This window comes from Myotis daubentonii, chromosome X (assembly GCF_963259705.1).
Source record: "Myotis daubentonii chromosome X, mMyoDau2.1, whole genome shotgun sequence".
Lineage (NCBI taxonomy): Eukaryota > Metazoa > Chordata > Mammalia > Chiroptera > Vespertilionidae > Myotis > Myotis daubentonii.
In genome coordinates, this window is record NC_081861.1 from 19,234,794 (window position 1) to 19,248,074 (window position 13,281).

The following is a 13,281-nucleotide window of genomic DNA, read 5'->3' on the forward strand; positions in this document are numbered from 1 at the left end:
TTCTTAGACCATTTTGTCTCCTTTCCTGTCTCTGGGAGGTATCCCGAGGGTCTCTTCACAAACCCTTCTGCACAGCCCCAAAGCTTTAAACCTTGCTTCCCTTCCCCTAAGTCTCCCATTCACCACCACCCTCCCTAACCAAAGTCTCCTCCTGGTCACCACCAAAGCCCGGAGAAGTGGAACGCACACAATGCCTCCCTTATAGGGCTTGAGCTAGGGACTGGGCATGCTCAGTAGCCAAAGCAGATTTTTTTTTTCTTCTTCTTCTTTTGGTAGCAAGTGCGGCATCTCTCCCAGTCCCATACCTCTCTTTCCTCTACCTCTATCCCCCTCTCCCCACCCCCTGCTCCTTAATCACCCTGCTTAACCTGTTCGACACCAAAGGCTCGCAGAGCTCTGAGGTACAGAGAATTAACCGACTCCTAAATCCAGGAAATAGTCTCACTTTGGACTAAAGCTTCACACTTTTGCCTTAAAGCCCCCAGCCCCTTACGCGCAGACAGGTAGGGGGAGTGCAAATACTACTGGATCCCGGGAAACTGGCCACAAAGAAGACTCCATCCAGGATCGCCCGCTACTGAAGAAGTACTCCCGGGGCCCTCTGTTCTGCCTGGTGACAATTAGCCAAAGGTACCGTACCGTGATACAAAACCCAAGTGCAATTGTTGCCTTTGAATGTCATTGTTGTTGACTCACCCCCCTGGATCCTGGAATTATTCAGTTTCTCGGAGACTCGACGCCCCTGTCTACCTCCCTCGACCCATCTTCCCCCTGGCTCTTCGATGTTTCTTTGGCTTTGCTGGGTTCTTGGTTGCTCTCTCAAAGGAACGCCCGCTCGTTGTGTGTGTGTGTGTGTGTGTGTGTGTGTGTGTGTGTGTGTGCGTGCGCGCGCGCGCCTTGTTCTTAGGGGACTGGGGGAGGAGAAAGGACTCGAGTGTGCGTGTATGTGGTGGGGGGATGGAGGTTGGCGCCCTCGCATTAGGGAACCAGTGTCTCTTTGCGAGAGAAAAGGGGTCGCTCCTCCCCAGGGGATGTTTTAGGCATAAAGAGGGGGCGGATGCCAGGAGGAAAGTGTGCTCTTTCCTGGCGTGTGGGTAGAAATCAAGTGGGGGTGTCTAGGTGGGGGACGGAGGAGCTCAGGAATGTGCGGGGGTCGAGGTGTTTGAGTGTCGGTAGGGAGGGCCGCGCGTGTGCTGGGGGGGGGGGGAGGGAGGTGGGGGTGGCGGGGGCGGGGATTAAGCAAGTGTATGTAAAGGTGCAGCCCTTGTAAGAGAGGCTGGGTGCACGCGCGGTGTCTGGCCGGGTGTGTGCGCGCTCGCGCTGCTGCCCGCCAGCTTGCCTGCCCCGACTGCTCCGTGGGTTTGACGGACGAGCGGGTGCCTACGAGCTGGAGCTGGGATCGCGCAGTGACCCTCGCTGAAACTGTAGCGCGGATCGCGGCGCCCGAGGCCCTACAAGAGCCACCAGGCTCCGGAGGTGGGTGAATTTCCAGCGGGGGCTGAGATAACTGCACCAACACACGCTGCCTCTTCCCCGCTTAGCTCGCTAGTGCCTGTGAGTGTGTGTGTTCGAGTGTGTGTGTGTGTGTGTGTGTGTGCGCGCGCGCGCACACGCGCGCGCTCTTGCGCGGAGGGGGGCCGGTAGCTTATTATTTTTAGTTTGGGTCGTGTTGGTTTGGGGCTGGCTGAGTGGCCAAAGCGGCCGTAGTGGCTACTCCGCCGCCGCTCCCTCTTGCCTGTCCACGGAGTGGTCACAAGTCCCTGAGGGCCGAAGGAATCCGATGTCCTTAGCTTCGCTGCCCCCAGGGAGGCTGGGGCGGCGGGGAAAGTGTCCTAGTCTAGGGACGGTGCGCTGGGCTTTGTCTTCTGTGCCCCTATCGCAGGTCCTCTAGGCGAACGTGAACCTGGGGCTCCGGGCAGTAGCCCGGGAGCTGGTGGAAGACAGCTGGCACCCTGCAAGAAAGGGGATACGATACGAGAGAAGCCGGTGGGTAACTCTAAAAGCCCTGCAAAGCTGGGCAAGTGCTGGCAGCGCGACTTTACAAGATGCCCAAATGTTGAGCTGATTTCTGGCTTGGTGAGAGCAGCATTTTGTGGCTGGCCTGGCTGTGGGCTGGGGGGTGGGGGGCGGGCAAGGGGGATCCTGGACCGCCGCTCTTGGCCAAGGTAGGACAGGGTCACTCTGCCTATGACAAGTGGGCCAGTGACACCCCAGCGGCTATTGCCCTCGTGGCCCGAGCTAGTCATCTCTTCTCCAACCACCGCACGCACGCCCGGGTCTAGAGAGGCCAATGGAAACTCCAGCAGTTGCCCCTTATGGGAGGAGAGCGCTAGAAGAAATGTGTGCGCAGATGAGCTGAAGCCCCCTCGACATCCCCAGCGGTACTCGCCTCCGCTGCCTGACCCTAGAGGCCGCAGCTCTGGGGCGGGACCCGGGAGGGGGCTGGTGCCGGCTCCGGGCAACGGGATGCGGCAAAACATTGCGGTAAGCGCTATCGCCAATGGCCCCTCCAGGCGCATCGCTGCCGGCTCGAGGTGAGGTAGCGAACAGTGGGCGGCAGTGACCGCCTTCCCCAGCAGAGCACCCCCTCTGCCTTAGGCGGCGGACGGAGGTTTCCTGTGCCAGCTCCAGGGGTGCCACCTCGGCCCACCCTCCTGGGTCGTTTGTTCCCCACAGGCCAGCTCCCTCCACAGGAGCGCGCGGAGCGCCAGGCGCAGCACTGTGGTAGATACTGGTTTTGTGGTAAGGCTAGTTTTATGCAGTCCTGGCCAGCCTTGGAAGCCTAAGGGGGGGGGGGGGCGGCGGGGGGAGAACCGGGCAGCTCTTGGCAGCCCCAGAGATGACTTTGGTACCCAACTCATACTTTGTGTTTTCTTTTTCTGTTGCCTCCCCTCTTCATTCCCCCTCCCTATTTTTTTTTAAGTGGGCATGTTTTAGTGGTACCATGTGAATGTGACGTTTCTTTTTTTTACATGCAATTCCCCCTTCCCCTCTTGCTCCCTCCCTTCTCCTCTTTCCACTTCTCCGTGGTCTCTTGCCCTTTCCCTCTCCCCTTCTCTCTGAGGACTCCTCAGCTCCCTTGCTAGCTTCTCCAGCTGCTTTGGCTTCCTCCGTTTCACAGACCTGCATTTGGGAAGTTCCTAGCTAGTCCTTGTACCTTTCAACCCCACCCCCGCTTACTTAAAGTAGAAATTAGGAGCAGGAGGGTAGCTCCTAATGCAATTTCAGTTCAGTTGATGCTCCTTGTTATTATTTGTGTACTGAATTCAGGTTATTTTTGTTGTTGTTGTTTTGTTTTTAATTTGGTTACTTTGGGGTTTTTTTTTTTTTGGGGGGGGGGGGTTGGGGGGCTTATAACAAGAAATGACTCAACCGAACCTGGTTGGCTGTTGAAAACCATATCTATAGCAAAGCAAAAAGATCAAGTGAAAATTTGCTTTTACAATGCAAGTTGGTTTGAATGATGTCATACGTAAGAATTATGACTTCTTTCTGCACTATCAATCAAGCTGTCATGGTGAATGGGGGAATGCATTTCCATAAGTCAGCCAATGAGCATCTAGGCAGTGCTGCCTGTATGCTGAACCAAACTACTTAAAATGCAAATCTTTCTCAGTCGTGTCTATTGGGTTGTCTACCTTGAGACATGTTCATTTTACCACTAGCTAATTCCTCGTGGGCAAAAGACACAAAGGCATTTCTGTGTGACACTTCTGGCTTTGTATCATTCCCTCATTGTGTGTTCCTGAGTAATTTAATTAATACTTGGTGATAACCATATTGAAATTGCAGCCAGCTTTCCATTCAAGATGGAAAAGACTTACGTGGCTAAAATGGCATCAATAAAACAAGAATCCATGTTGTCCCTTTTAATCTTTTCCATGAAGCATTTGCATATCTTTGTGTATGCATGTGGTATTTAAGGAATTGGCTAAAACAGGTTAATTTGCTAAGCATTAAACTCCACTAAATTGATTCTTGATTTGTTTATAGACAGAGGCATGGGGTACTAATATTTGGAAAGTGGTGTTTGGGAAATGATGATTTTAGGACAAACATTTGCTGTAATAAATGTATTTGGGGCTGCAGCTATAGCCACTCAACAATCGTAGTGTGTTACATCTTCCTCAGCAGTGGCAATCTGTGATCAAAGTGAAAGAGATAAGCATTTGAGCCAAGTGCCTGTCAGACCTGGGTTCAAAATGGCACATGAAGGAATGGAAGAGGGCCAGGTAGGCAGGACAACCAGTTCTTGGGGGGAGGGAAAGCTGTCTGGACATCAGCTAGACAGTGCAGGAGCAAGTATGTTTCTCTCCTGTTTTCAGGGACTCAAAGACAAAAGGTATTTTTTCCCTGTTTGGAAGATCACTGATAGGAAACTAGATACTGTTTATTTATCAGAATAGAATCTAAAACTTGGCCTTCCCTACTCGGTTCTTTTCTAAACCTCACAGGGTCATCTGTGGGTTTTTTAAGGCAGCAGTGTACAGGAATGAACTGATTTATGGCAAGTGCTTCCCAGTGGGCTGAAGTTCAGGCAGATCTCTTCCCAGGGCTCCTTCCACCTTGGCCTTTTGACTTTCCCCTTTACAGCAACCCAATTATCCCATTGGCATCCTCTGTTGAACTCAGGGATCTAATATTTTCTCTGCTCAGCCTCTTATCCAGCTGAAGCCTAGAGAGTAGACATTTACAAGCTGAAATGCCTTTGTGATGCTAACTACATGGCTGACATGACTGGGTTGGATCAGTCATTAGAGTTGAAAATAGAAAGCTTAAGGTCTGTGTTTGTTCAAGGGCACAGTTTGGTGGTCCAAGTAGAGAAAATATTTCAGATTTTTAAGGTTTAAGTATGATCAACAGTCTTTTGCTGTTGTTTGTCATGTGTTCTGCACATGCAAATTTTGTATAAACTACAGGTATGGAAATAAAATGTATGGCATTTTTGGTGGTTAGTGTTCGACTAAGTGAGAATACTCAGAGCTTTTGGTACCTTAAAAATTCAAACCTAATAACTATAGTCACGTGTTTGCTATCACATGCCATATTTTTAGTTACTGTATTTATAAATACAAGTAATTTTTCTAGTAATAATCATTGAAAAAATGTTTTCTTCTTATTTTTTAGGTTATTTCTCTTTATTCAGAAGCATAAAATTGCATGTTGATTGCAAGAAGATGTTTCTTTGGCTCTTTCTGATTTTGTCAGCCCTGATTTCTTCGACAAATGCAGATTCTGACATATCAGTGGAAATTTGCAATGTGTGCTCCTGTGTGTCAGTGGAGAATGTGCTCTATGTCAACTGTGAGAAGGTTTCAGTCTACCGACCAAACCAGCTGAAACCGCCTTGGTCAAATTTTTATCACCTCAATTTCCAAAACAATTTTTTAAATATCCTCTATCCAAATACATTCTTGAATTTTTCACACGCAGTATCCCTGCAGCTGGGAAATAATAAACTGCAGAACATTGAGGGAGGAGCCTTTCTTGGGCTCAGTGCATTAAAGCAGTTGCACTTGAACAACAATGAATTAAAGATTCTCCGAGCTGACACTTTCCTTGGCATAGAGAACTTGGAGTATCTCCAGGCTGACTACAATTTAATCAAGTATATTGAACGAGGAGCCTTCAATAAGCTCCACAAACTGAAAGTTCTCATTCTTAATGACAATCTGATTTCATTCCTTCCTGATAATATTTTTCGATTCGCATCTTTGACCCATCTGGACATACGAGGAAACAGAATTCAGAAGCTCCCCTATATCGGAGTTCTGGAACACATAGGCCGAGTTGTCGAATTGCAACTGGAAGATAACCCTTGGAACTGCAGCTGTGATTTGTTGCCTTTAAAAGCTTGGCTGGAGAATATGCCATATAACATTTACATAGGAGAAGCTATCTGTGAAACTCCCAGTGACTTATATGGAAGGCTTTTAAAAGAAACCAACAAGCAAGAATTATGCCCCATGGGCACAGGCAGTGATTTTGATGTACGGATCCTGCCTCCATCTCAGCTGGAAACCGGCTATACCACTCCCAATGGCCACACTACTCAAACATCCTTCCACAGATTAGTGACCAAACCACCGAAAACTACCAATCCTTCCAAGATCTCTGGAATCGTGGCAGGCAAAGCCCTCTCCAACCGCAATCTTAGTCAGATTGTGTCTTACCAAACAAGGGTGCCTCCTCTTACACCTTGTCCAGCGCCTTGCTTTTGCAAAACACATCCTTCGGATTTTGGACTGAGTGTCAACTGCCAAGAGAAAAATATACAGTCCATGTCTGAACTGATACCGAAACCTTTAAATGCCAAGAAGTTGCATGTCAATGGCAACAGCATCAAAGATGTGGACATCTCAGACTTTGCTGAGTTTGAAGGACTTGATTTGCTCCATTTAGGCAGTAATCAGATTACAGTGATAAAGGGAGATGTATTCCATAATCTCACTAATTTACGCAGGCTGTATCTCAATGGCAACCAGATTGAAAGACTCTATCCTGAAATATTTTCAGGCCTTCATAACCTGCAGTATCTGTACTTGGAATACAACTTGATTAAAGAAATCTTAGCGGGCACCTTTGACTCGCTGCCAAACTTGCAGCTACTATACTTAAACAACAATCTCTTAAAGAGCCTGCCCGTTTACATTTTTTCTGGAGCACCCCTTGCGAGACTGAACCTGAGGAACAACAAATTCATGTACCTACCTGTCAGCGGGGTTCTTGATCAGCTGCAGTCTCTGACACAGATTGACTTGGAGGGCAACCCATGGGACTGCACTTGTGACTTGGTGGCATTAAAGCTGTGGCTGGAGAAGTTGAATGACGGGATTGTTGTGAAAGAACTAAAATGTGAAACACCCGTTCAGTTTGCCAACATTGAACTGAAGTCCCTCAAAAATGAAATCTTATGTCCCAAACTCTTAAACAAGCCATCTGCACCATTCACGAGCCCTGCACCTGCCATTACCTTCACCACCCCGCTGGGACCCATTCGAAGTCCTCCTGGAGGTCCAGTGCCTCTGTCGATTTTAATCTTAAGTATCTTAGTGGTCCTCATTTTAACTGTGTTCGTTGCTTTTTGCCTTCTTGTTTTTGTGCTGCGACGAAACAAGAAACCCACGGTGAAGCATGAGGGCCTGGGGAATGCAGAGTGTGGTTCCATGCAGCTGCAGCTGAGGAAGCATGACCACAAAACCAATAAAAAAGATGGACTGAGCACAGAAGCTTTCATTCCACAAACCATAGAACAGATGAGCAAGAGCCACACCTGTGGCTTGAAAGAGTCAGAAACTGGCTTCATGTTTTCAGATCCCCCAGGACAGAAAGTCATCATGAGAAATGTTGCCGACAAGGAGAAAGATTTGTTACATGTGGATAGCAGGAAGAGATTGAGCACAATTGATGAGCTGGATGAATTATTCCCGAGCAGGGATTCCAATGTGTTTATTCAGAATTTTCTCGAAAGCAAAAAGGAGTACAACAGCATAGGTGTCAGTGGCTTTGAGATCCGTTATCCAGAAAAACAAGACAAGAAAAACAAGAAGTCATTGATAGGCGGCAACCACAGTAAAATTGTGGTGGAGCAAAGGAAGAGCAGTGAGTATTTCGAACTGAAGGCAAAACTCCAGAGTACCCCCGACTACCTACAAGTCCTTGAGGAGCAGACAGCTTTGAACAAGATCTAGGTCACACAATTTTATTTCATGCAGAGGACATTTATTTAATGATGAAAGTGCCTTTTGTTGATTTCTAACTTCCAAATACTATATTATCAATAGGCATAGAGGCAGGTGTTTCCAAGGGTGTCTCATTAACTGTAGCTGCAAAGATGTGTCCAGTAGAAGAGATTCTCCAATAGATTTTACTGCATAAAACCTATACTGTGGAGTCCTGTGGGGATACTGCAAACTCTATTGCCAAAGGGATGCTTTATATACATAATACACTGAATTTAACCTCAAGAGGCAAATCTGTTTTGTACCCCAATGCAAAACCTTCCTCTCTTTGTGCTTTGTAAAGCAAAGTCAAGAAAACTGGTACCAGTGTTCACACTTCAACTGGATCCTTCATCTTGCACGTAGATTACGTTGGTGGAACTGGAATACTCCTTCTGATTTGTGGCATTGTAACAACTCTCTGTAAAGATTATCTGAAAAGTAAAACAAAAAGCATGCAAAGAGAGAACATTCGATAGTATTTGTAAATCGATAACCTTTATGGCCTGCATCTTGAAACCACTGGATTTATAATGTTAAATTGTGCAAATATTTCTTTAAAATATACCATGCATTGCATAAGTATAAAATAAATTTGAACACTTTAAGCATTACCTGTCTATACATAAAACCTAAGAGAGAAAAAAAATCAACGTGAGTTACATAGCGTTTGTGGTGATCTTAAGAAATACGTGACGTTTATCAGAATTAAACATGGCTCAACTTAAACTAACATTAGAGTTTGTTCTCAGTTATGTGAAATACCCACAATCCTTAAAGGTTGTCCAAAATAAGCAAAGTGCTTACCGTGTGAGCGCACCCAAAGCTATTTTTGTAACATAATTCATATTTATGAAGTACTTTGTATACTAAATAGAAAAATATGTACTCCTTAATATGTATTTAATATGCCTGACTTGTTTTCCTGATCACAGGGAATTTATCAATAAGTATAAATTTAGACAGAGAAAATATACCAAACTGAAACTGAAGCTTATGTGTACAGAAATATTCTGGACATTGTGATCAGGTATAATTTAAAAACAAAAGAAAAGAAAAAAAACAAAAAGCAACAAAAATATTAAAAAAAAAAGCAGTTCTGTGCTATTCTTGAGAATTTAGCATATTATCTCTTCAGATTTGTTACCGATTGTGCATTTTAAAATAGATCCCTTAGTTTTTTATAGTATCTTGTCTGGGGCAGTTGTTATTCGCCATCAGTTGTCTTGCTTTTCAGGATTATATGAGCTTAATTCAAATAGTTTTAATGGCAAATATTTAAAAAAGTAATGAGTAAGGTTAATAGTTATATCTCATATGCATCAGTATTCCTGTTCTTTCATCATTCTGACTACTATCAGATAACCAAATAGAACAGTAAACATCATGGTATTCTTGGCTACCAAAGCCACACTGTAAAATGCTTTCATTGATCTCAGATGAGTTTACACTCTGCAACTACAAATGATATGCCACTGTGTTTGCTTGTGCTGTTAACTGCTGAGTCAAACTTGGTCAAAGGAAGGAAATACTTGATAATGGGAGATATTTGAAGATTTTTAGGAGCTCCCGATTAGCAGTGACATCCTGAAACACATTGCCTTCTTGGTCTGCCTGTGTATGTATATTTTTTTGTGCTCCATCTCTTATAACTACTGTATTCATAAGTAAGATGACCAAGAAGGTAAACAACATATATATTCTTCATGAATTTCAAGTGGCAAATGTTTTAGTACAGCTTCTAAAATGATATTATGATTAAAGTTGTAACAGCAGTCCATTTATTGATTACTAATGTGAGGGCTTTCTATGTTTGTTCCAAGATAAACAAACAAACAGACAACTTGGCATTCTTGGACGTGTGTGTGTGTGTATGTGTGTGTGTGTGTGTGTGTGTATGCATACATATCGATAATTGGAGATTTTTTTAAAATAGCAAAAAAAAATAGTCTCCATATGTATGTGCTGGTGCTCTTAATACTTTAATGTGTAGTTTTAATTTTCATGACAATGTCTGTGAAAACTTTATATGAATATTTAAAAAATACAAACAAATACTTTCTGACCTTGAAAGAAAGGACATGAAGATGTGTGCCCAACAGCTTGTTTTCATCTATAATTTCATAAGGACTTTTAATATACCATTACCATGCTTGCATGCATCATTGGGTTAAAGGGCTCCTAATGCATACTGACAGGATAAAGATGAAAAGGTTTATCCTGTCAATAAAGTGTGGATGGATTGAAAAATCTTAAGTAGACACTTATGGGAGGAATCAAAAAGCTCCATCCATGATCTGGGGATCATAGGTCATTCGGATGATGCATTTTATTCAGTGTGGTGATGCTTTGAAGATGATTCAAGGTTTCTGCAATTGTCAATGGCAGGAGGACCTGCCACTATCTCAAAGCTTCCTGTAGCATATTGGCTATCTCAAACTCTTCTGCTGAAAGGTGTAAATGTTCAACTTTTTAAAAAGTAATTTAAATGTATGTGGTTATTTGGAGGATCTAATTGTAAGTGAATGACAGTAACAAATCCTTGGTTAAGGTTGATATATTCTCCTTAACTAAAGTCATTGTGCCTACATTATACAGTGTATACTATTTTGCACCTGTCTCTCATTAGTTCTACTTGTATATTTTATGATAATGTTGTTAGGCATAAGTTTTTAGTTGAGTACAAGAGCAGTTAAAATTCTGTATCTTCATTTTCTTGACTTCAACTATAACCTTGATGTTAGTTTAACCCCTGAAGGAGTGATATATATGTCAATACAGCATTTTTGGTTTTGATTCAAATATAGAAAATCCAAGAAGTGTTCATTTCTAATGTGGTCTGACACATCGTGGGCTTCTTGGCACTGTGTCATGTGCTTGGACTCTATTAGAATAGTTGCAAAGTAAATTAGAGCATATAATTCAGTGAAGGGGTTGAGACAATATATTATGTTCATGTAATATAAATCAAGTTTTAAATTATTTTTTTATGAAATCAATAAAGATGATTCAATTCTTTAAAAGTAAATCTTTGTGTAATTTTATGAGAAAGCAGCTATTAAAATATAGTGATTGAAGTCTATAAGGCAATTTATATTCTATATTTAGTTTTCCATTCTGCATAATAAACTCAATAAATATATTAATTAGAAAATCATTTAAGACCAACATTCTTTTGTTGCTTTTAAAAATATTTCATTTCTTTAAGCCATAAGAATGCATAAATTATACAGGGCATGGCCTCATGAGTAATGTCAACAGGTATTGCTGAAATAAGAGAACACATCTAGAAATGTATGGCAGTAATATTAATCTATAATATCTTTTGCATGATTTGTACATTGACATTGTATGAAATGAGCACAGTGAGGTTTTTTGTTGTTCTTGTTGTTGTTATTGTTGTCACATCCAAAGAGCTGGGGGAGAAAATATATTAAAATGTATTTATAATCACTATTTTGAAATAAAGTAAAGAAAACACATTGTATTGTTTTTACCCTGATTTGATTATTAGTAATCAAACAGAAAGGAACTGTTTTAATGACTTTTGTTTGCTTTTAATAACATCAAGGTATTAGAGAAAATTTACTAAATGCCATTTTTATGAAAGTATTAATAAAATTGTTTGCTACAATGGTATTTCTGAAGCCACAGTTTGTTAAATATATTTATCTTTCCATTATTTTTCAGAAGAAATAAAGCAGTAACCGAACTGATCTTTTCACCTAGATTTGAGGGTAAGACATAGAGCTTTAGAATACTGTTTGTATTCAACTTAATTGTTAAATCTATGTTAAGAGATGCTTTCTTTTCAAACATCTTTACAATCTGTGTTCCCTTCCACTGGCAGCCTCTTTGGAGAAGAGTAGGACAGTGCCAAGATCAACATGCTTTGATTCTTGCTCATTCTGATTAATCAGTTGGAATCTGACATAACTGCAGACAAGCAAATATAATATTGTCTTAATTATTGATTGAAATACTTTTAGAAAAACTTTATGATCACTATAATTCATGGCCAGCTTGACTGATTACTGGTTACCGACCTATTTATCGGGTGGATTGTGATTTGTATTTTTCAAACATGATCAAAATCATCAGTCCATTATTTTACCAGGGTCATTATGATTGAGAAACAGGAGCCAACTGCATTATGGTTCCTTTGAGGGTAGCAAAGATTATAAACAGACTGTATTGACCAATAAAGTGGGTTATAGGCACAGTTCCTTATAGAAAGAGATATAAAGAGAGGTAATATAATTTAATATTGTTGTGGCTTTATGTCTGTACCTAGCTATGCTGAAAATGTAAACAGTATAGGCAGCTTATACAAATACTTTTGGACTAAAAGTTTTATGTATCACAGGATATACATCACATGCTTATATGACTTATTTTAGTTCTTTCTGAGTACTGAACATTGGGGCTTTGGGTCCAGCCACTCAGTTATGTAGACAAGTGGCATCAAATAAAGGTTTGGCTTCATTTCCAGTGCTCATTCAATTAGTCACTATGGTCAGATGGACTGAACTAAAATATCCTGTTTGTGGCTTCATTTACCGGGAATTACTGGCGACATATATCAAATTCATCTGATAATTGTTAACCTTCAATTACAGATTTGCCGGGGATCTGTCCTTTGTTAAATTAAAAGCAAATGGGAGGTTAAATGAATTTTAATAGCTTATTTTGTATAAAACTACCCTCAATCTATTTTTAAATTTCGTTTTGTCTTAGTTTCCACTGGTTGATAAGATTGCATTTCAGAAGGGGAAATCAAGGAAAGCAAACTGAATTGCCTGATATGAAACACTATGACTTTTTAATATTTAAATGTTATTTTTAGACTGCTGTTCTTATGTCCACAGAGGGAAAATGAAGTGGGGCTCTGAGACAACTACTTCAATACTTTGAACCAAATAATTGCTTTTGAGAATAAAACAATTTCAATTTTTTATTAAATCATAATTACCAGATCCACTGGCTACAGAATCCAGAACCAGGAAAGAATTACTCAGCCCTCCACCTTAGTTTGCTTTTATAGACACATTGGCTAAATAGAAATTTTGATGATTTTAGTAATACATAAAAAGTGAGAAATACTTGTTTAACTTAAAAAAAAACTCATGAACAAGGCCTTCAGAGAAATTACATGAATATGTAATGAAAAAATATAAAATATCACGTTTCAACTAGTTATAGGAAGGAAATAGTCTTCTAAAGCTCCTGAACAATATATTTCTCTTAGTTGGCAACTCACAGATGCTAGATAATTTCTTATCCTGCTAGTTAACAGCCTAAGGAAGCCATGCTGTACAGTGGAAACTGCTCATGGAAGTCTTTGGAAATCAGAATAAGCTCTGCTCTCCCTAATAAGAATTGCAATGTATATTTCAATCATAGTTTCATGTAAATTGAACCCCTGTGGTAAAATTCGAAGTTGATAATCAGTAACTTTAATGCTGTTTTCACTAATAAAAGTTTTTTCTTATAGGTCATATTTGTAGCCATTCAGTGTGTTCATTAGCATGAAATTAGTGAAGCTCAACATCCAAAGAAA

At 41.7% G+C, this 13,281-nt stretch overlaps 1 protein-coding gene across 2 annotated transcripts; it reads left to right on the forward strand.

The window, feature by feature from the left end:
• The first annotated feature begins 288 nt into the window (after positions 1–288).
• SLITRK4 (SLIT and NTRK like family member 4) lies at positions 289–11,969 on the forward strand. 2 transcript variants are annotated; one of them, XM_059678909.1, is made up of 2 exons: positions 289–630; positions 5,128–11,969. In XM_059678909.1, exon 2 carries the CDS (start codon positions 5,178–5,180, stop codon positions 7,689–7,691), a length of 2,514 nt encoding a protein of 837 aa, XP_059534892.1. In that variant the 5' UTR covers positions 289–630; positions 5,128–5,177; the 3' UTR covers positions 7,692–11,969. The 2 variants fall into 2 exon arrangements, with proteins under 2 accessions (XP_059534892.1, XP_059534893.1); XM_059678910.1 differs by lacking the exon at positions 289–630 and adding an exon at positions 1,292–1,476.
• Positions 11,970–13,281: the final 1,312 nt, after the last annotated feature.